The sequence below is a fragment of the Bidens hawaiensis genome, unplaced genomic scaffold (genome assembly GCF_021521415.1).
Source record: "Bidens hawaiensis isolate Kalapana, Puna unplaced genomic scaffold, B.hawaiensis_p1.1 tig00036417_1, whole genome shotgun sequence".
In the NCBI taxonomy this organism is placed as follows: Eukaryota; Viridiplantae; Streptophyta; class Magnoliopsida; order Asterales; family Asteraceae; genus Bidens; species Bidens hawaiensis.
The window spans coordinates 21,644-45,324 of record NW_027496365.1 but is presented as its reverse complement, the minus strand read 5'-3'; the positions used below and the strand labels follow the sequence as shown (position 1 = coordinate 45,324).

Sequence of the window (23,681 nt, the reverse complement as noted above, 5' to 3'; positions counted from 1 at the left end):
GGGTTTTCTCCTGATCGGAAGGCGAGCGAATCCCTATGTGGTGAATTCAACTAGTAGCATACGCCATGTTTGGAGAATTCGTTGTCCGTTGTGATCTAACGGTATCTCGGTGACTTTCTCTAGGAAATGTCGACGGTTCGAGTCTTGTTCGAGATAAATTAGCGTGTGCAAGCCAACAGTTTTACCACACTGAGCCTATAGGCGGCGGGCTTCCACTAAAACTAATAGTGGGCCCAGCGTTTGCAATTGCGGACTTGGCGGCCCATTGCCAATGGATGCACCTGGGCGGCCAGCTTTGTTGGTACTTGGTAGTTCAAATAAGAAAGAAGACATAAGCCAAGGATTCTTTAGATAATCATCCAAACACATTAGTTGTTAATGGTTTGCTTCTACCATTTCATTAAAAAGGTTAAACAAAAACATTGAACTATTGATTGAAGTTTCAGCCACAGAAAAAAAAGAAGCTAATAATTTATTTTGTATCATTATGTTCCGTTAAATTAGAGTCAAACCAATTGACCCTAGGGGCTGTTTGGTTTATTCAGATCTAAATGAATCTCTGAATGAACCTCTGTCTCATTCAGCAACAATAAGTCTGAATGATTCAGACCTAAATTCACATGTTTTTCTGTTTAAAACCGAACAGTCTGAAGTCTGAATAAATCAGATGTTTAAAACCAAACAGTCCCTTAGTCGGACCCATTCAGACATAACTATTTGTAAATCATTGCTCAACAATCATTCACCATATTCCAGCTGTTTGGAACGGCTTATCAAACCGGCAGGCAGCAGGCTTATCAGTCCCACACGGTATAAATAATTTAGAAATAAACAACCAATATAAATACAACATGCATAAAACAAATAAAACACCTCAATTATTAAATGATATTCAGTAGTGCAAAACTAAAGTACTCAGGCAGACCAGTTATGTAGCAAATTATAACACAAAGGGTAAATAAGATAAAAGAGTAATTAAAAGCAGATAAAATCCAGTGACATACACTTGTTCGTAGCCCAAATAGAATGGACTAGTCATACTAGTGCAGAAAATAAAAATGAAATGCTAGTATTACAACAGAAAAAAGTTTCTGCTGATATCACAACCAACTGATCGACCGTCTTCTTTAACATAACAATAAATATCAGGAAACTACTTTGGACCGATGTCCTTGAGAGCACAGATCTGCTCCTCTCCCATGGCAGACATCACACTCACAACCAGGTCTTTCCCCTCTGCAAATCCATCCTTAATCTGCACAGTTTCAAACAAAAATCACAACTTTGCAATTCAAAATGAGACAGTAATACAACTGATAATGAATAAAAAATAACAGCAAACCTGAGTAAGGAGAGCATCATCAGTTGGCAGTTTCAGGTCATCCTTGGTGTTACCATTTTCAGTCAGCAAGCTCACCTGGGATTATTAAACAACATTCAAAATCATATCGAATGACGAGTTAAAAGATAAGTTTAAGGAAAAAGGGAGAAGAAGCATACAAATCCATCTTCAGAGATATCAATGAGCTGGTAGTCAGTGCGGCTAACATGAGGAACCTGCAAAACAAGTACAAATAAGAGACCGCTTGGTTGAATTGAAAGTATCAAAACAACAAAAGGGAAGTAGCTTGACGGTGATTAGTGATTACATACATCACAGTTATGGGAAGATGGGACAATATCTTCAAGCTTTTTCCCATTGAAAATGTCAATTGCAACAAAGTGACACTTAGCATGACCGTGCTTGCCGGTCTTGGAGGTAGACACTTCCACAACCTGATAACAAAGAAAGCATCAAGCACAAGTCAATTTACAGTCGAATTTATAAATCAGATTTAAAAGAGATTTGAGATCATAAATTCAGTCAGCATACTCATGAATCACAATGAAATTCCCAACAATCAACAGAAAAGATATATAAAACATAGCTTTTAAAGAACCGCAACAACTCAAATAATACAACTTTTCCAAGATTTAAAATACGACTCAAAGCTTATTTACTTTAGGAAAAAAAAAAGATTTAATCGAGTTTAAACAAAACAAACACAGTATATTCCTAGTTTCTATCAACTAAAGCACATAGTTTGTCATCTAAATAACTTCAACTTTGTTTGCATAGCTTAAAAGTCTAAAAAATAAGCTTTTTAATCAAAGTTCACCTAGGTTCATACAGCTAAGAGCATGTTTGGGATTGAGTTTGAAAACTGCTTACTGGCTTATTGCGTTTTCGAAAAGCCAATAAGTTAAAATGTGTTTGACAAATCATAAAAATCTTTTTTATTTTAGCTTTTTGAAAGAGAGAAAAAGCAGTTTTTCAAAAGCCCCAAATCCTGGCTTTTTAAAATGGCTTTTTGAAAAAGCCAATAAGCATTTTTCAAACTCAATCCCCAACATGCTCTAAGAATCAGAGTAAAACTATAATAGTACAAACAAGGTTTATTAATTAAGATCTTTGAATCAATCAACTCTACACAAAAACCAACTACGAATTAGATAGGTACCGTATCAATACCGAACCAGCACTACCCTACCGGTACCAAATTTATTAAAAAGGGTGTAGCGAATACCGTACCGAATTTACCAGTAATCGAGTAATCGGTACGGTACGTGTACTCGGTACCATATACTGATCCCTAAAACCAACTAGATGTTAACAGATCTAGAGTAAACTCTATGCAACAGTTTAATACTATTTAACTCATAAACAACATCCAGTAATTACAAACCCTAATCTAAACAAAAACCCCCAAAATCCAGTACCAAAAAATAACCTAACCTAATCAATTACACACATACAAAGTTTTACAACCCGATGAAATGAACAAATAGACAATCAATTAGAGATTCAAACAAACCTTGCAAGCACGGTTCTTGATAACAATGTGACCGCCTTTGCGGATAGTACCGGCTTGCTGAGGATAAGTCTTGGAGGCTCCGGCATCGGCCTTGGATTCGAACTGGTGCTCTTCGTCCGACATGATGATTGAAACAAAAACAAATGTGTTGAATGGATCGGAAGAGTAGTGGTGAAGGTGGATGGTAGTGGTTATAAGTAGGGTTTTGGTTTGTGATGGGTAGGCTCAGCCGTTGATCTCGTTAGATGTTAGCGTTGAAACCACGCCCAGAATGTGCCTTTCCCTCTTTGACTTTTCTATCTTATCTTGATCTAGTATCTTTGATCTCGGGTTTGGATCAAATAAAAATAAAATTAACGTGTTAAGTGAGAATTTCAAGTGGTCATTCTTATGATTAACACGTTAATTTCATTTATATGTTAACTTTCTCATTATCATCTAAATCTTAGTTGTAGTATAGTGGTAGCAGGTTTAGGTTGTGTTACTTTGAATGTATACCGGTAATTTATTATACAAAGGTTGTTAGTTCGAACCCCGAGTCTGCTGGGTTTTCGTCTCATCGACTATCAAGTGGCCGCTGGCGGTATAATTTTCCAGGGGAAGACCTAAGGCAAACTCTGAAATACAGCGTGTGTCCGGTTAAGAAAACATAGTCTGGCTAGAGTATGGCAATGAGTTCTCCAATTTAAAAAGTGTGATGGCCTAACAAACAATAAAATTTCTGTTTAAAAAAAAAGTTATATCGTCTATCTTATTATGTTGTTATCTCATTACTTTGCTACCCTTCATTAGATTATTAACATTTCTGTATGTATACTAAGTCAATCGCTAAGGGCGTAAACGAGCTGAGCTGTTCGCAAGGCACTTGAACTCGATCGATAAAAGCTCAAAACGAGTTGAGTTTTTCAAGCTCGAGCCGTACTTGAGTCTCAAATAAAGCTTGTTTAATTATCAAGCTTGAGGTTAAGCCTTGAGTATTAATAAGTTTTATCTATTTTAGATATATATATGAATTTAGCACTCTACATCCGAGCTCGAGCCGAGGTTAGGCTCGTTTATGGTTTTATCAAGTTATATAAAAATAATTTAAAGCGTATATAAGTTAACTAATTAATGTTAACCGAGTCGAGCCGACATCAAGCCTAAAAAGACAATTTACTAGCCGAGCTCGAGCATTAAAAAAAAGCTCAAAATATTCCGAGTTCAAGCTATTGTAAGTCAAAATGATCAAGCTCAAGCTAGTGGAGTTTAGACTCAGCTCAGCTCGTTTACACCCTTGGTTATCACTTACATAAAGACCATATTTATGGTCTTGTTTCAATCCTTTGTCTTTTCGGTTCTATCAAATATTAGTTTTAACATTTAAATGAAATGTAATTAAAACAAGTGAAAGTCAATTTTATGTTATTCTATGTTTAGTTTATAACTTATGTTTGCTTTATAATATGTATTTCTTGTAACGTTGTATTTATTGATACGTTTGTTGTCATAAATTCATGATGTTTCTCTATGTTATGGATAGAGATGTGATTTGTTTATCTATGGTTTGGATAGATGTGATTTGTAAATTGTAATACTTATGTACACGTATGTCTTTTGATGTTGATTTTTACCATCTTCTTATCGAAATTGAACATCTCAAATCAACAAACGTGTTAGTGATGTTGGCTTATAGTCTGAATATTATTCTCTTTTGACTTAATTTTAGTGTTAGAATTTTATTTTAATGTCACCTTGAAGGAATAACTTTATTTTTTAGATTCTAAATTCAAACATTAAATATGAAAATAACAATAATATATAGCTAGAATATAATCAGTGATGCAAGAATTGACAACTGCTAAACAAAACCTCATGATTTAAGTTGTTTATTTGTTAAATTTAACAATGACCTATATTAGAAAAAAGCAAAAATCATAAATATGCTTGTGTTATGGGTGTATATATAATTATATATAAGTTAAGCGTCAAACCCATATTTCTCAGTTTATACTTAAAAATTAAAAAAAAATGTAATAAAAAAATTAAAAAGGTGCTTCAACTTCACAGATTCTTAGAACTAACGTAAAAATCTCAAACAATTGTGTAACAAGTTACAGGATAGAATTGTTGCCATGGATGGAAAAATTGATTTTTCATCATCATGAACTTGGGTATGAAAAAAAAATAGTCGGGTCCGTTCTACAGGGGCTATGTTTATGGATTCCAGAGAGATACTCTAACGAATTATAAAAATAGAGTATCTCCATAGTCCGTAGTATTCAATTTTATTTTTCGCCATTGTTAAGTCATAGTCCGTAGTATTCAATTTTATTTTTCGCCATTGTTAAGTCACGTTTGTTCAATACATTCAAAGAAATTATGTTGATTATTTAGCATTTTTGTTTATTATTTAGCTACATATGTACCAGTTTTGCCAAAAATAATATGAAAACAAGAATATACTCAAGTAGATTCGTGTGACTTCTTGTTTAGTCTACTACTTCTAGACTTCTTGTTTGGGCCTTTTGTTCTTTCAGGCAAGTAATCAACAAATAACTGGGCCTTGTTACCGTGACAAGTTGAGGTGAAAAAAAACCTGAACCCGGAACCGGACCCGAAATAAAAATCCGGAACCGGTTTTTTTAATACCCGGGTTTTTAATACCCGAACCCGTACCCGACCATACCCGTAGGGTATAGATAAGGTATGCATTTTGGCACTAAAACCCGAACCGGACCCGATTCGTACCCGGTAATACCTGAAAACCCGAACCGGTTCCATACCCGGAACCGGGTTTTTCCAATACTCGAAACCGGGTATTTCAAATACCCGATGTATACCCGAAAAATACTTTAAAAATACCCGAAAATTACCCCTAACAAGTGCAAACTTTCAAAAAAATCCAATCTATACCCGAAAAATACCCGTAAATAGGGTTTTTTCAATACCCGATAATAGGGTATTCAAATACCCGGTTTAGAATACCCGGTTCTATACCCGAACCAAACCCGATGCATAGGGTATGGTTTTTAGAGGCAATACCCGACCCGAACCTGACACGATTATTACCAATACCCGGTCATACCCGTACCCGGTTCCATACCCAAACCCGGGTATTAAAAAAACCCGATTTGTGCACCTCTAGTGACAAGTGGCAACAAAAGCAAGGCAAGAAATAAAATGATTGCATTAAATACCAATAATGAAGTATGAAGTTTGAACTCTCACCACTTGATTAAAGAAAATTCACTAATTCCATTGTGCCGATTGGCCGAAAGCCTCTAAGCACTTTCTCAATGAACTAGAGTGCATCCTAGTCAACCCATTCAATTTGACCTTATCTGCGTCTGGGGTTGGAAAAAAAACATGAATCCGACTGAGAAGCTTAAAAAACATTTGTGCCCGTATTGGGACGAGTATTCGGTAAGAAGATTGTGTTTTGGGGTGTTTATAAAATAGTTAACGGGTTTGGCACGTTATATCTGTAATAATCTAAAAGAGAATTCTTTTAAATATTGAAAGTTTTGCTAGTCAGTTAAAAAATCATGTTTAATACCAGCGTTAAGTGCTTTCAGTCTGATAATAATACTTTAGTTTATGAACAATAGAGTACAAGAGATTTTTTTAAGATTACTAGAATTATTCAATAAACATTTTGTGGTTATACACCTAGTGGAATGGTGGTGTTAAATGAAAAACAGGCGTTTACTTGATGTGGCTAGATCCTTAATGTTCAACGAGGTACTGTTCCTTTGTTTTTGTGGTCTGATTATGTTTTAACTATTTGATTAACACAACAACATAGTCTATTTTAACCGGAAGATCTCCATATGAAATGGTGTTAGGATCTAAACCTTATCTGTTACATTTAAGATCATTTGGTTGTTTGTGTGTTTTTCAACCTTGCTTAATCCTAATATTTCATCTAGAGCTCGAAAAAGTGTGCTAATTGGATATTCTTTAATAAAGATAGGTTACAAGTGTAGGTCCCAAAACGACCACCGAACGGTTTTGCTCTCGATAAACAATCAAACGACCGAACAAAAATATAAAGATAATATGGATAGTGAACGATCTCGTTATCGATAAAAGATTAATATATTAATAAAGAACCGACCCACCCAAGGTGAGCTCCCATTGGGTGGTGATTTACATATTTCAAACACACACTAAAATGAAATACATAATGCATATATATAGCTAAATACAAACATTCTAGAAGCCTAATCCCGTTGAAGCTAAACGCGCGTCCCGAAGCTCTCGTTTCGTGTCTGGTTTCCTCGTCGGTTTTAATTATTCACTTGACCATAAAATATATAAGTAGTTTTGTAATTTAATATCGCAAGTCACAAATATTGGCCTTACAACAAGCTCTGGATAAAAAACGGAGTATTTTCTGAGAGATGTTAAGTTTTATGAGATTTTGAATGTTGGATGTTACCACTTTGAATATTTTGAATGTCACTTTAAATGCTTATTTGTTTTAAAGATGTTTAAAAAGTTTAACTTTATAGTTCTTTTAGTAATAGAATTAAAAAGAATTATCACTGAATTTGAATCAAATCGATTCGAACTCGGATTGAATTCAAATCGAATTTATTTGAATCGATTTTCTTGAACCTATTTCTAGATTGACATTGAATCCAACTTTAAAATTTTAAAGTTCGACTCATTCAATTTGATTAATTCGAGTATTCTAAAATTGATTTTTTTGAACGCCCCTAGTCCCTAGTATCTTGTACGTACGTACGTACGTGCGCGTGTGTAGATTATATAAAAACTATAATTGCCATCCCCAATTTATGACCATTTTAGGCAGGAAAGGCACCAAAAAATCTGAAAACAAAAGTACTGACATTGCAATCATGTAAAGAAGCTGGACAACATTAAAAATTCAACAAGGTACACTTGCAAGTCCAAACTATGCCCTTGTTGGGTTGTTGTCTAAGTAAAACTATTTTTTTGGCCGTGCTATCTTGCTTTTGAAAGCAAAAGAATGCCATTGATCTTTGCTTTCAAAAACAACAAAAGCCCTTTTGTGGAAAACTAATCATAATATATAATTTTATATGATTTCAAACCCATAATTTATTTAAAGCGAATTCGAAAACGCTTCAGCTTCAAGTTGAGTAAAATGAGGACTTCGATGAGCAACTTGAAGCAATTCTTCGTCGTCATATGCATCGCGATATGTCTCCAAATTCACATCCGAATTTATCAAAGCCGAAAGACAAAGATCTTTCCTCCATTCTTCTAAGTGAGGGAATCCAACATAATCTCCATACTTATCACAATACTACATCACACTGCTCCCTATTAGTATGTACATTATATATATTATTGAGCCATTAGTTAATTAAACGAATTTGGTTACCTCAAAATCGGCTATATCGTGAGTATTATGCTTAGGAATACCCGCGGCTTCTCTAGATTTATAAAACTCTTGAATAGATTTCATCATTTCATCTCTAGATGGCAAACTTCTCTTGCCAGAAAGCAACTGAGCTATCCATTTTGCTTGTGATTCAAAGAAAGGAAACCCTATAAGCTACATCAATTAATGGCCACCAAAATAAGTTAAAGAAACAAGCTTTTAAAATATAAATTAGTTGTATTTTGTAACAAGTAAAGAAAAGCAAAATGGCTTTTAAGTTTACCTTTCTAGGAATGCCTATAAAGGAGAGAGATGGGGCAAGGTTTGGAGGAAAGGTGTGTTCATATAACGGTCCCACTCGGTCGTCGTCAATAGCTACCGCTCCTTTAGTGTCAAGAAATGGGAACGAGTATGAATACCTGCGTGTTACAATACGTGTCAATACGTTTCATAGAGATATCTTAAGTTCTAAGCCTTACAAGTTTTAAAATTTATACATGTATTTATATATTTAAAGCATGAAGCTTGTGTAAGACTAAAGTTAATATTCTTATTTGTTTAACTGTAATTTACCCTGTACAGTATATGATTGTGTCTGCATTGAGCCATGAACCGTCGACAAAAACAACTCGTCCATCCTCTTGTAGACATTCTATCTATTACACGAAAACCTCGTTAAAATGGCTGGTTGGTACACTTTTTTTTTAATAAACAAATGGTCATGAAATGAATATATCAATCTTACAATGGGATGAAGATGTAGATTATCATGTTTAGAGATCACTTTTGATAAACCCTCCGAAACATCAAGTGATTTGGAACTAAGATGGATCTCCTTAACTACATTCACAAGCTCCATTGATATATCCTGCCCACTCAATGAGTTTCCCACTACCACCACCACCTGCGAGTATTGCAAGTATTCGACTTATTATAAACGTGTGCACGTGAACACACACATTAAAAACAATCGTTTGGTTACCTGGTCACGAAACGGCTCAGGAACCCTGTAAAGGTGGCTATGCATTTGCTTCCTTCTCCATGTATCCATTCCTTTATAGTTTAAAAGTAAAAACATATATCAATATATATATATAATGTACATAGTACATACATTAATGTATGTGTGTGAAGGAAGATAATTATGACCTTTGATAGAAGGCAATCTAGGATGGGAATAATGTCCGGTGGCGACAACAACTGCATCAAACACCTCTGAGACCGCCTCATCGGAATCTTTAACTTTGCTTTTAACAATCCATTTCAAATCTTCTCCAAATGCACCATAATCAAGTATCCCAACATATTCAACTTTTGTATTAAACCGAATCATCTCCCTTAAACCGAACCAATCACAAAAATCTTTAAGGTACAAAAAGAGTTCTTTATGACCAGGAAACCTTCTTGTATCCCTACCTTTCTTGATCAAGAATGGGAAATCAGTAAACCCCATAATCTCTCTAGGCGATGTAAGCCTTAACGAATCATAGATACTACTATGAACGGTTAAACCCGCGCCTAACGGATCTTGACCTTCAACTTTGGGATCATATAACCATTGCCCTCCAACTTCATGTTTTTGCTCCAAAACCACCACTTTTTGTCCTTCTTTCTTGAGCTCCCGAGCGGCAACCAAACCCGAGGGGCCAGCACCAATGACACACACGCACCGAGGCGGATTCCTAACCGAAACCATAGTGTGTGCAAATGGGATTGAAGTAGTTTAAAGATGAGTGAGTTGGGTGCATATTGTGTGAAGGTTGTGTGGTGTTTTATACTAAAGTTATTATGTGAAAAAGATTGCTTCTAAAGAGGTAAACAAAGAGGAAGATTGATTCTTCCAACATTGTCTATCTAAAAGTAGGTTGTAACTTGTATTATTAGTTTATTTTAATTCTTTTTTAAGATATGATTATTGTACATGAACTGTTAACATATTATTAATAGTGTGACATGCAATCATAGGCTATAAGGGTACCAACGTAGGGGTCGTAATCATAATGTAGGAGTAGATTTTGTTAAGTAAAGTGTATATGCCTATTAGCTACCGACACAACTTGATCATAAGTTAGATTTGGGGCCAAGAATCATCAATGTAGTTTGTCTTGCAAGCCTTCTTACGTGGTTGGTTCTAAATCTAGTTTTTGCCTCTACTAGGTTATAAATATTTTCATTTTAAATGTTAGAATGGTAATTATTTAAACTCTTAATTTTATGGAAAATCATTTATACGGAGCATGAAGTTGCGCAGGGTAGTTTTCTTTAATTATATTATCCTATTATTTTTCTTTTTGGCAAAAACCTCGATTTTTTCATGTGCTAGGCCGCTAGGTGACGCACGAACAGAAAACAAGATATGTCTTTGTATTATAGAATAAAACGTTGACGTTTCGTTTCTTGAATGGTTCGGGTCCAATGGTCATGTTTTTCTCATTCCTTTTAACTATCTTTTGTTATAAATCAAACAAGCATTTTTATTAATTTTTAAATTGAAATTAAAACAAAGGGAAATTGTGTGTATATATTAACTATTTCTTGTTATATATTATAATAGTTATGCATAATTGGTAATTGGTTAAGGGAAATAATGAAAAAACATATAAGTGAACATTGTGTTGTTGAAAAGGGGGTTGGTGAGTCCAAGTATGTTCCCTTGGCTTCAAGTAGGGGCAATCTCTGTGGGGTCTAGTCCATCTTTAACTAACAATGTGTTTTTTTCACTTATTTGTTATTTATCTTTACATTTTCAGAATGCTTATATTATCATAGTTTTAATGTATTAAAGGATTAATGTGTAAAATATACACTTTCTAGTTTTTGTGATGACTACGCTTCTTAATGTATGACTCTCAGGCCAAACGTATTGGGCGAATAAACAGCGCGATTTCAGGCGAGTTGGGGGCGCAAACACCGCCCCCACCCGGTGATTTGTGAGGCGATAGGGGAGGAGAGGGAGGGGGGTATTTCTCGTCTGATTGTGTTTGGGATATATTATAATTATAATATGGTGTGTGTGTGTGAGAGAAAGAGAGACATATATATATATATATATATATGTGTGTGTGTGTATATGAGACAACACCATTACACTCCAAAAACAAAAATCTACCATTTACTAACCGGGACTCATATGATACAAATCACCCTCTTTTGTAGTCCTTCCACTACACAAAAGATTTTATTCAAATTCTTGTAAAATTTATTATAATTTAATTTCTGGGAACATGTTAAGATTCAATCTAGAGGGCTGCGAGAATCGGATCAGGAAGTTAGTCGATTTGTAAATGAATTTTTTAACTATATACATCAGAGGTGTAGGTGATGTACAAGTTGGATTGGTAAAGAATCCTAATAAATGGAATAGAAGTTACAATTTATGGGTTTTCATTATTTGATCATGACTCCGGTCATACAACCTTCTAACCCATCTTGGTATGTACGACCTAGATCATGATCTAATGTTCATATTTTTCAAAAATAAAGGTTAAATATTGTTAGGATAAGTTATGGCTTGATTCAGAATTTGCAAATGCATAGGGTCGTCTTATGGGATACAACCGTCGATCTTCAAAATAAAAACCAGTTATCAAAATCAAACTATTGTTGGTAATAAGGCTGCAGGTCTCTAATATGATCTTGTGATAGTTAACGTATATTCACAAACTTGTATTAACTTTTATGGACTAAGCTTCATTTGTTGATTAATTACAATTACAAACATTACTAGCCCTACCTAAGGAGGTTTTTGAATCAATGCCCTCTTTCTTGTGCTATCTTTCATGACCGTTGATTTTGGATCATCGCCATTTAGGTTCTTTAATTCTTAATAGGGGTGTGTGTGGTGCGGTTTTTGGTTAAAACCAAAACTTGATTTTTGGAGTTTTTGAAACCGTTCGGTTTCAGTTTTGTTGGTTTAGGTTTTTCGGATTTCGTTTTGGTTTCGGTTTTTTCGGTTTTTGTCATTTGAGCTTAAGAATTTTAGGACGAAAAAAAATTGATTAAAAATAATGAATTTAGGTATACATAATTTTGTTAATTGTAAAATAATAGAATATTATACATTTGATCAAAAATATTGAAGTTACATATTTATTAAATTCTTATAAATTACTTAATATAAAATATAAAAAAACAAAAAATTTAGTAATTCGGTTCGGTTCGTTTTTTTCGGTTTTTTTACATGCAAAACTAAAACCGAACCGTTAGTGCGGTTTTTACAAAAATATAAAACCAAACCATCATTATAAATATACTGATATCTATAAGAAATTTAGTAATTCGGTTTTGTGGTTTGATTTTTTTGATTTTTTCAGTTTCGAATTGGTCTTTTCAATTTCTTGCTCATCCCTAATTCTTAGCCTAAGAAAGAAGATTAGATTCTCAGATACACTCAATCAGGCAATGGAGGAAACTTAGGTCAGAAGTGTGATAATCCACAAAACTCATTATAAATATACTGAAACATTAAGATTTTAGATCGTAAATCTTACACGACTCGATCAACTGATATCTATAAGAAAATTGTGAGTTAAAGAACTTCCATCACACCTCAGCTATGCCTTTAATTAGCAATAATTTCATGTTGGTAATGAGGTTGGTTGTGGAAGGTGATAAACTAATAAACATATTGAGTGAAAAAAAAACGAGTTGCAAAAATAGAGCATCGGTCAAATATATGAATGGTTATGAACAGAAAAAGATAAAAAAAAAGGTGAAAACTGAAAATGATATGAGAATAAAGAAACTTTAATATTGGAAAAGTGTAGGGGTGCTTTTGAAAAGGATGTTCACCCAAAACATGTTCTAGTCTGTCCACGCATGCACGTTAAAACCAATAAAAAATGATTATTTAACTATTTAAGGATTAAGGTTTGATTTGGTATATGTTTAGAATCTAATATAGCAACACAACTCGTATCAAAGGATTATTTGTTTGTATATGTTCAAGAACTAGACTCCATAAAATATTTAAAAAATATAAACAAAAAAAGAAAAATAAATCTTGAGTATAAAAATAACTAGTTTGGCTTTAACTAGTTTTATAACGCTTACAAACCGAACCGAATACCCTCAATTCACTTTGATACTTCTTTATATTGGTGATGTATCCACACTGACGTTTTATCATCTATATGCTTTACGATATATACAACATCATGTGCGAGTGTCTTCTTATTTTTCTTTTCGCAATCACATACTTCCTATCCAACTTTTGTGTGTGACACAACCACTCGAATCTTGCTTTTAGAAAAGAATAGGGGGTTCAAAATGGGACCGTTATGAAGCTTTTTTTTTTTTAGTGATAATTGAATTTTAATAATGAAAATTAGCATAGAAGCAAAAATGATTGAACATTGTTGGGTAGGCAAAATTATGTCTTTCGTTCTTACACTAGTTAAGTTGACTACTAATACATAGAAGTTGGCAAAAAACCATGTTCCGGATCCGACCTGGTGTGCCTAATCCGGAATTGGACCTAGTATTACCCGACCTGCGAGTACAAATAAAGTTTTGGTTCCTCTGGAAAATCGTACCTAGATCCCGTGGAACCAGTTCCGCCCCTACCCTGTCAAAACCCGAACCTGACTCGGCCAAAACCTGATAAAAACCCAGCAAACCCAATCAAAACTCTGACCATACCCATAAAGGGTTCTTACCCGACCCGATTCTTGACTTTTGTTGATCATTTCAGGAGCTGGTTCATAAAAAAAACCATTATGACCACCTCTACTTAAAAGGTGCACAAGCCGGGTACCACCCGGTTATGGGTATGATCAACAAAAGTGAAAACCGGGTCGGGTAGAAACCAGTTCCGAGTATAGTCGGGTATTTAACTAGGTTTTCCGGGTTTCAGGTAGGGTCGGGTTTTTACCGAGTAAATGTGGAACCGGTTTTGGCATACAGGTCTGAGGAGAAACCCAATACCAGGTCGTACTCGTGATTCAGGTACGGTAAGAACCGGTACCGGGTATTTTATGCACCTATGTCTCTGCTAATAAAATAAAGTATAGTTGACCTTTTTGGTCTTTATAATTGGACTGTTATACTTAGGCTCATCAGGCCCATGGATTATAACTCAGCCCAAATTACTGACACACACAGTAACTAGCGTACGGCCGCGACGTAGCAGATCCATTTCATGATCCTTGAGAGTTCACACTTAGTGGTGTTGAAGTGGTCGTTGTCTGTCATATCTCTTTGCCGACGTCCTCTGTTCATATACACATATATATCTAATTCATCGTTTAATCATTACAGCCATTGCGTATATCCAACGGATTTAGGTAAACGATTTTATATTTTTTAAGTCTAATTAGATTGCTTTTAGCTTTTAATTGTTTATTATGTGATAGGAATTGGTTAGGTTTTTAATTTTTATTAGTAACGCTGAATATTATTTCAATTTTGTTTCGATGCACGTTTATATGATTTGGATTAGATAGATTGCTTGCTGAATATGTTCTGATTCTCTGGATATGATTTGTTTTTTTCTTTTATTATATTTAGGGTTTTTTTTTTGCCTATTGAAAACATTATTATTACACGGTTTCAGTTTCGTGCTCTACTGAAGTTACATTTCATTGTTTTAACTGATAATTGGTTCGGTTTTGGACTTCACATGTAAATAGTGTTAATATCTCTTTATTAGGGATGTAAATGAACTGAATGTTCAATGAACTGTTTGGCGGGAAGTTTGTTTGTTTAATAACTGAACGAACATGAACAGAGCCCATGTTCGTTCAATTGTGTTTGTGAATGCTTGATAATGTGTTTGTCTACGTCGAATAATGTTTGTCAATGTTTGGTTGTTTATGTTTGTTAAATTAACGGTTTTTAATACCTTTAATGACTTTTGTATTCTTATCATATAGATTTAAGCAAATTTATTATCTATAAAACAAAGATATATATGAGTATTATGTGATTAGTTTATATGTAAATTTAGCATATAAATATGAATGTTAAGAAAACACCACCACAAAGTTGGTTGTTTGACCGAATCGTTGACACTGACCATTCTCGGTTAGCCAAATCAAATAAAACATAGTTTGTGTTTATTTGTGTTCGTGAACTGTTCACCAACAAGTTCGTTTTCTTAATGAACGAACACAAACACGAACACAAAGTTTCATTCGTTTAGCTGTTTTTGAACTGTTCATTGGTTCGATAAAGCTTAACCGACGAACATGAACAAGGTCTTGTTTGGTTCGTTTACAGCCCTACTTTTAATTTGTTTGATAACAGCATATGAATCTGAAACAAAATGGAATTGTTAACATTTCTAGATGTTGCAGGCGTGGATATGAACAAATATTGCTAATAATTCTGTAGAAGGTGAAGAAGATATAGTGTTTATACTTTATATAATATGTGGGGTTTTGGGTCGAAAGCTATAACGGGCGCATCTGGACCGAGAATTGACTCCGCAAGGGTTGGGCAAACTTCTTCAGACTGCTCTGATGATGAGATCTCTGTAAATAACAGCAGGGAAGAAGGTTTAGAGTGTCCAATTTGCTGGGAATCTTTCAATATTGTGGAAAATGTGCCTTATGTTTTATGGTGTGGACACACACTCTGTAAAAACTGTGTTTTCGGGCTGCAATGGGCTGTTGTCAAGCTACCCACTCTTCCGATCCAACTCCCTTTTTTCATATCTTGCCCATGGTGCAACTTGTTATCGTTTCGTCTCGTTTATAAAGGTAATCTAAAGTTTCCGAGAAAGAATTACTTTCTTCTTTGGATGGTTGAGAGCTTGAATGGTGATCGGGTCAAATCTCATCTGTCTTCTTGTAATGACCATGTACCGGGCCCTGGTTGGTCTTGGGCTCGAGGTTTAGTTACCGGTCATGGCCATGGTAATGGTTTGGCGAGGCCACGTGTTGGTGAGTCTAACCGTCAAGGTGGGTCCCATGGTGAGAGGCTGCAGACGACCATTCGTAAGTCGTTAATCTATTTTGTTCACTTAATGGCTAAGCTTCCGCTGGTGTTGATATTTCTACTGATTGTTCTGTATGCAATACCCGCAAGTGCAATCATCTTGGTTGTGTATATACTCATCACAATTTTGTTTGCTCTTCCGTCTTTTCTTGTTCTTTATTTCGCGTACCCGAGTCTTGATTGGCTGGTAAGAGAAATCATCACTTGAGGTGGCTTCTGGTTCTTGATTTTGGACCTCTTTTTAGTATTTGTGCTTAAAGTTTTAAACTTGTTCAAACTTTGGGATGTAAACATAAAGTATCTGGTGTTATGTTACTGCTCAATGCTTGTAAAAAGAAGACTCTACTCTTTATTTACTTTATGATATTGGATTTTTTTATGGTAATGTTTTAGTGAAGGCAATATAGTTGGGGTGTTAACAAATTTGAATAGTAGGTATGCTGGTTGAGAGTTAGACTATGGACCCAAACCCTTTCAAATGAGTCAATTTGAGTTGTTTTAAAAGTTAAATGAGTTGGTTTGGGTAAAAGGTTTTAACTAAATGGGTCAAAATGAGTCATTTGAAATTCTATCCTTTTATTTTCGGGTCGATGTGGGTTAGTGTCCTAAGGAAATGCGACAGGTTTCGGATCGGAATGAGTTTTCGTAAAAGACAGATTTCGGCACGAAACAAGTTTCAGATTGGAACGGGTTCGGTTCAGGTTTCAAGCCAACACGAGTTTTCACCCGTGACGTGTTTGGTTTTGGTTTCTTTTGTTTCTTTCTGGTCGATTCCGGACTCGTTTTTGTTCGTTTTTTCAGTTTTGTTTTAGTTCGGTTTGAATTCTTTTAGTTTCGTCTTGATTGGTTTTTTCGATTTCGATTGATGTGGTCCGGTTTTGGCTTTTTGTTTCTTTGTTTCGTTTTCGTCGATTCTTTCGGTTTCGGTTCGATTCTAGATGTTTTTTTAATTGAACGAGGACAACGTAGGAAACATTTTTGTGTTTTTATTTTTTTTGTTTATGATTTATATTTTGAGTTATAATTTTTTTATTATTATTTTTGAATATTTTTTTGAGGGTTTTTGACCTTAATAGAAAACCCCTAAAAAAATTCAAAAAAAATAATGAAAAAAATCATAACTTTAAATATAAATAAAAAAACGAAAAATCTAAAAAAACTAAAATGTTTCCGCCGTTATTCTCGTTCTGTTTGACCCTAACCAAAACAACCCTTTTTTTAATTGACCCGTTTTGACCCAAACTCATTCTGACTCATACTCGTTTTGACCCATGACTTATTTCAACCCGTGACTCGTTCGATCAAACCCAACCCATTTGCCACCTTTAGTTTAGACTAACCGAAACATTATTGAAAATATATATGGCAAAACAGTCGGGTTGGGTTGGTCAACGACTCAAAATGGGTTTGAGTAGGATGTTTCGTTTAAAACAATGGTCGTTTTGGTTCGTGTCAGAACAAAGTTTTGACAAAAATGGATATGGTGAAAACTGGCGGGTTTAAACATGAACCGAAAATCTTAAGTTAGACCTTGTAGTGCGGCCCAGTTTTCGAGGTCGAATGAGACAGGTAGCAGCCAGAAGTCCAGAACTTCTACAATGAACAAATGCATTTAATGATTTATATCATTTTACTCCAAACAAAATTGAAAAAATAAAAACCAACAATACCAGTAGGAAAACTGACATTTTGGTGTCTCTCTTTGGTGGGCACCCAACCCTTAAGGATTGCAACATCCACTCACAATAATAGATTCTGAAATATCAAGATACATAGAATTTAGACACCGACCCTTGAAATTGAGTTCATCGTATTAATGTGTGCTAGTCCAACTTTGGTTTGATCTATGAGAGCAACGTATGCTTCCGCGCATTAGTGTTGTAATGAGGTTACTGTAAAATCTGCTGTTGTCTTATATCAAAATGTGTACAAGAGTAGCCTACATATAAGGATGATGAAAGGGTATCTATACATAATATCTCTATAAATTAATTATAATAAATGGTATATGATTACAGTATTGTCTCAAATCTTAAACATTAAAAAAAACTTAATTAAGGTCAAGATATATAGTATTATATTGAGCATAAAAACATGTAGCTTTTTGGTTATTAGGTTCATATAATAATATTAAGCTAGGAAAGAGTATGTTTTGTTGTCTGAAGTAACACAGACAGATAGTGGAAATGATTTGACACAAAGTTGGAGTCCATTCATGGAGTAGATGTCAGCATCAGGCAACTCAATAGTACAACATTTATCCAATCATTTCACATGAATCCAGCCTGTGTGATTTAATGCTGGGAACGACCTCATAACTCCATAGAAACTAAACTCTTTCTCCATTATTCAGCACACTTACATTGAGTTTTTCATTTATTAATATTATCCTATTACTACTTTTCACCTTTTTTTTTAATTCAGTTCAATATCTTTCTTGAGGCCATGAAAACCAAGATCAAATCTTTTGGGATAATTTATTGATCCAGTTTTATGGGAACATCAAAGTTTGTGGCTTAGAATCACTGAAATCTATGTTCTGACCCCACTTTTTGTCAAACCTATCCACTGTCTTTTGTGTTTTACTTATCAGTATTAATATCATCAATGGGTTGTACTGTGTGCAATAAAGATAAATAACACCTTGAGTCATGTAACATGTTTTTTGGAACAAACCTGTACAATGGATAGATACTAATACTATGAATAAATACAACAAAAAAACTTTTACATGATCAACATATAATGCATACTTAAGTTGTAATAATAGACATATTAATAATAACTACAAGACAGTTTTCTTAATCATCACTCGCCCGGAACGTGGTCCGGCTGAGACGAGCTCGGGCCCATTGACTTTCTTTGGTTGACCTGTTGCCTAAAGAACTCTGCCATGCTTTTGTACATATCCATATTTATATGCTGCAATAATAAATAAAACTTAATATGGTTAGTTATTATGAAGTTGAATAAAATTTGAATAACGCTTTTTTCGATTCGTGACATACTTGTGCTAGAAGCGCGTTGTGTGGATCGTTGAAAGGAACCGTGGTGTTGGCAGGCAGGTGATTGTGGATTGTTTGTGATGTGGCGCCTATGTGGAGGGGGCTAATCATTGTTTGTGGGACCATGAAAGGGTGCTGAGCTGGCGGGTGCATACCGAGTTGAATGCCTAATCCCATTCCCATTCGGGCTAGCATTGACATCTGAAACTGATGCTGCTGCTGCTGTTGTTGTTGTTGCTGCAATTGTAACGGTACCGGTATCATCATCTGCTGAGGTGGAATGGACATGTTTTTCATTATTTGCACATGTGCTTGAAGCTTCTTTAAGTAATCTATTACTTCATCCAACACTGAAGCTTTATCTGTCTGTATAAACAATTCCCAAATTTAGACACTTTTTCATTTGTCACATGTAAATGACTAAAAAAAGAGGCACATGTTGACTTTTGAAGTCAAAATACTAAATTATAATTTTAATTCTGGATAGCAAGTGATCATGGTTTTAAATGTTTTTTGATAAGACAATTTACTTTATGCTATTTTCTATGTATAAGATCACATATATCGAAAATTTATCAAAAAATGAATAATGAATTTAGATATGGAAATTGGTAGGATTGACTTTAAATTCTAACCTTATTAGCATTAGGCACAAGCTTCTGTAGAGCTTTCATCTTCTGGTTAATTCTTTCTCTTCGTCGCTAGAATATCGATATATCGTATAAGATCACATTTAGCGTTCAACGTATCAAATTTTAGTACTTTTTTATATTATAAACATAAAACATAAAAACAAAATTACCCGTTCAGACTGGTTATGAATAGCAGCGGCTCGGCTTCTCCTACTTGATCGAGATCGAACCGTTTCGTCCTCGGTCCTGCATTCCTCTTCTTTATTTTCCTGTTTAAAATCAAGAAACATTGAGTTTGAAAATATGAACTCAAATGACTTAAAAAGTCAACTTTTTTTCATAAAATTATAAAAAGTCTTACCCATCCATATTGACAATTAGAATCATCATCTGTGTTTTTACTCTTCAGGCTCTGATTAGGCGACTCGGATGAAGGCCATGTCATCATGGTAGTGTCATTATTATCTTCTTGTTGCAAAGCCAAATTTCCTACACTTTGATCATGTACAATAGCAGATGATCTAGGCTGCTTCTTTAGGTAACTCGGGCCTGCGGTATCGACCCAATTTCCACTCGAACACGCGGCATTCGAGCTTAGATTATAAGTTCTTGGCAAATTTTGACTTGTATGCAAGTCAAAGTCAAATTCTTGACTTTGACTTTGGTTGTAAACTGTTGTAGCATGATGAACTATGGACTCTAGTGTTTCATTAGTCCTTCCAAGCTCATGCATGGCTGGTTGACCATTTTGCCAAGTGATTTCTGCAACTCCATAGTCTCCAAGACTGAAAATTCACACAATAAAATAACAGTAAGTAATTTACTTAAATGCCCTTTGCTAAAAATGATATAAAAAGAAATAAAAATCATTTCTTGGGCATTAAAGATCAATCTTTTTGTACTTCTAGTAACCTTGAAAATGTCATTTTTTTTTGTGTGCAAGTTGATGAAGAACAAGAAAGCTATGTAAAACTGGTTCTTTATAAAGAAAGGCTAGACCTTTATCCAGAGAAGCATTGTACAAACTTTGTTGAACAAGGTACAAGTGAATAACAAAGGTGTTATTAAAAAAAGAAAGTTATTCTATAGTAATATAGTGGGCATGTACATGGGGACAACAGGAGGTGTATGCTGCTGCTGTTGTTGCTTATGCATGTGGGAAGGATCTTTATCTTGCTTCTTGTTTTCTGCTTTCTTTTGATGTTATCAGATTCCAAATTTGGTATTCCCCACTAAGTTTGAGTTCATATATATATATATATATATATATATATATATATATGTATGTATGTATACATAATAATCCTAACACCACCCCCCCCCCAAAAAAAAAAAAACTCTCAATGGCTGAGATTCTCTGCTTTCAATATGGGAGTTTTGTAGGGTCCAACTTTGGATTTCTATAATTTGTGTTGTGATGGATCATACCATATAATGTAGTGGACTGAATTGTCATGTGGGGAGAAGTGGATATTTTTGTATGTGTTTTATTTTCAATCACCATAGTTGTTAAGTTTATTCTTCTTTATATGTGCATGTTCTTTTGATTTGTCACTTTCTTTCTTTCTTTTTGTCAAGTCCTAGTCTTGGTTCGATACGAATTTCCTAACTATTGCAGCGAATATTATTCATTCGTGCGACGACCATAAACAGTTTCATAGTCAAGCAAACGAACATTATTAATCTTTGCTATGCTTGGCAAAATGCGGCTTTACATGTTTTAAATACGTATATTATACTAATTATATACATTTATATATTTAGTATTAAGATTTAACAAAATAGGTGTATAAATATTAAAAAGGGATGAGAATGAATTTAAAGGTACAAAATTTTATGTATAAACCATAAAGAAGAAACATGTGGTTTTAAATAGTTTTGAAAGAAGTTTAATTGAGTCAATGGCTGATAGTAGTTACTAGTTAACTCTGGACCATTCACACTCAGGGCTGCATCCACATCTTTTAAGAGCTTAGATAGGTTACCTTGTATCCAAGGCAATTAAACTTGGTGGCGTAGGTTCCTTATGAGTTATGACAGATGCATTTACAAATATTTGTTTTCATTATTTATTTTTTCTCATGAAATAATGTGACCATTGAAACACTATTAAATTGTTTGCTACATTGTTGCTTCTCCATAAAACATTTTTGCTATGCAAACTATTCAAAATATGTTACCTACACTTGTGTTTCTCCTTCATCATTTTCGCAAGCTACATATGTTTTTAATGTTCACAACAACTAAAATTAATCTTATCAAATATATTTAAGTTTTGAGTCGTATGTGGCATGGACACGTTGGTATCGATTCTGTTTGGTTCATTAGGGTAACAATAGAGTACTGGCACTAAAACCATAAAAACGAATGTTGGTACCGATGTCGGTATTCATTCTGTTTGTCACAAAATTTATACTAGAACGTTGAGAAAAAAAGTAGAGTCCAATTTGTCTATTTTTTTTTCATCTTCTATATTTAGCGATGTTTTCATAATAGTTACGTGACTTGTTCGATAAGGATCGGTAACAAACATGTTATAGTGGAACGGACCAAATATATTAGATGCAGACTTGTTAAAAGCTCGTACTTGTTAAGAGCTTGTCGGATCCATGAGAGGTTGTCTGATATGCATCATTGCATTGATCACATGATGTTGCAAAGAAAGATAACATTGAGTTCTTGATTTATATGAGAATGCTTCAAGTTCATATATACGAACAAGCTTACGTATATATGCATACTAGTTTTTTTCCCCCGTATTACGAGGGTTGCTTTACATTTCTAATATTGTGAATATATTTTTTTGGATTATAATTTTATTATTGTAAGAAAGCTAATAATATACTTAGAACATATTTTAATCGATTTATGTTAAGTTATGTTCATTTTTGGATGAAACATTGAATGAATCATCTATTTAATTTATATATTTGTTTGTTTATGTTTATTTGTACAATTTGGATATTATTTTGTGAGACGTTTCATTTAAGTTAAACTTAAAAGAAAAAAGAATTGAATCCCTAATGTAACTAAATTCATACTAAGAAATTAAATTAGGGTTTGATAATAAAAGAGTTTCACAAATAAATTAAATATTATAACCCGTTTAAAAGTCATCCGGGTTTGGTGAGACCTATGACCCGCTTATTTCTTTTTACTATAATATTGTTTCCTAGTTATGAATAATATCCTTTTTAGAAAATTCGGATATTAATTTTTAGTATATTCAAATCCTATTTTATAAGATAAATTTGCGTATCAAATCTTTGGTGAAATTAATTATTTTAATTTAATAGTATGCTATACCCGTTTATGGATATAGCGTTTGGTGAGACGCATACATTTGAAATTCAGGTCAAACGCATGAGAGATCTCCATATACAAATGAAATAGTCTGGTGGCTTGAGAGATGGTAAAGAGTGACCAGAGAGTTTTTAAATGTTTCGTTTATATATATATTTAAGATGTAAGATAAGATTATGATATATTTATTTTATTTTATGTGCTATATTTATTTCGGATACGATGGTCCAAAACCGGCCACTATGTACCCCCTTGAGAAAACAATAAATGGTCCAAATAGGGTATTATTTACTTCCACTAGTCTTCTTCCCATTTTTTCCGACTCATCTTTATCTAGGGTTGTAAATATGTATATTTAATTTGCTTAAATCTATAAACTATTTGTATCCTTTATATATGTCATTCTCATTGGTCAATTTGTTGTTTATATGTTTTTATCATGTTTTACGTCAATATTAGAAGAGACAGGTTAATTCATACATGCATAGGCCGGTTAATTTGTCCATATGGTTTGGACTTCTGTTTTCAATAATAAAAAGCCCCATAAATAAAGTAGCTAAAATGTAAATTAGTTAAAATGATTTTCTGTGTA

The 23,681-nt window shown here is 34.0% G+C and overlaps 4 protein-coding genes across 6 annotated transcripts; 1 reads left to right on the top strand and 3 right to left on the bottom strand.

Moving 5' to 3' along the window:
* Positions 1-955: 955 nt before the first annotated feature.
* Positions 956-3,040, bottom strand: LOC143588496 (eukaryotic translation initiation factor 5A). The gene is made up of 5 exons (XM_077069485.1): positions 2,856-3,040; positions 1,654-1,776; positions 1,501-1,557; positions 1,343-1,417; positions 956-1,255 (listed from the first exon to the last, which is right to left on the bottom strand). The coding sequence occupies exons 1-5, from the start codon at positions 2,976-2,978 to the stop codon at positions 1,154-1,156; spliced, it is 480 nt and encodes a 159-aa protein (XP_076925600.1). The 5' UTR covers positions 2,979-3,040; the 3' UTR covers positions 956-1,153.
* Positions 3,041-7,628: 4,588 nt separating this feature from the next.
* Positions 7,629-10,027, bottom strand: LOC143588495 (flavin-containing monooxygenase FMO GS-OX-like 9). The gene is made up of 7 exons (XM_077069483.1): positions 9,361-10,027; positions 9,194-9,264; positions 8,957-9,115; positions 8,785-8,867; positions 8,495-8,630; positions 8,212-8,385; positions 7,629-8,133 (listed from the first exon to the last, which is right to left on the bottom strand). The coding sequence occupies exons 1-7, from the start codon at positions 9,905-9,907 to the stop codon at positions 7,930-7,932; spliced, it is 1,374 nt and encodes a 457-aa protein (XP_076925598.1). The 5' UTR covers positions 9,908-10,027; the 3' UTR covers positions 7,629-7,929.
* A 4,329-nt stretch (positions 10,028-14,356) lies between these two features.
* Positions 14,357-16,527, top strand: LOC143588494 (uncharacterized). Of its 2 annotated transcripts, none has more exons than XM_077069482.1 (2): positions 14,357-14,495; positions 15,507-16,527. In XM_077069482.1, exon 2 carries the CDS (start codon positions 15,581-15,583, stop codon positions 16,355-16,357), a length of 777 nt encoding a protein of 258 aa, XP_076925597.1. In that variant the 5' UTR covers positions 14,357-14,495; positions 15,507-15,580; the 3' UTR covers positions 16,358-16,527. The 2 variants fall into 2 exon arrangements, with proteins under 2 accessions (XP_076925597.1, XP_076925596.1); XM_077069481.1 differs by having other exon boundaries at positions 15,498-16,527.
* Positions 16,528-18,830: 2,303 nt separating this feature from the next.
* Positions 18,831-21,019, bottom strand: LOC143588492 (transcription factor PIF7-like). Of its 2 annotated transcripts, XM_077069480.1 has the most exons (6): positions 20,895-21,019; positions 20,148-20,571; positions 19,957-20,055; positions 19,790-19,855; positions 19,158-19,520; positions 18,831-19,071 (listed from the first exon to the last, which is right to left on the bottom strand). In XM_077069480.1, the coding sequence occupies exons 1-6, from the start codon at positions 20,939-20,941 to the stop codon at positions 18,958-18,960; spliced, it is 1,113 nt and encodes a 370-aa protein (XP_076925595.1). In that variant the 5' UTR covers positions 20,942-21,019; the 3' UTR covers positions 18,831-18,957. The 2 variants fall into 2 exon arrangements, with proteins under 2 accessions (XP_076925595.1, XP_076925594.1); XM_077069479.1 differs by lacking the exon at positions 20,895-21,019 and adding an exon at positions 20,699-20,714 and having other exon boundaries at positions 18,971-19,520.
* Positions 21,020-23,681: the final 2,662 nt, after the last annotated feature.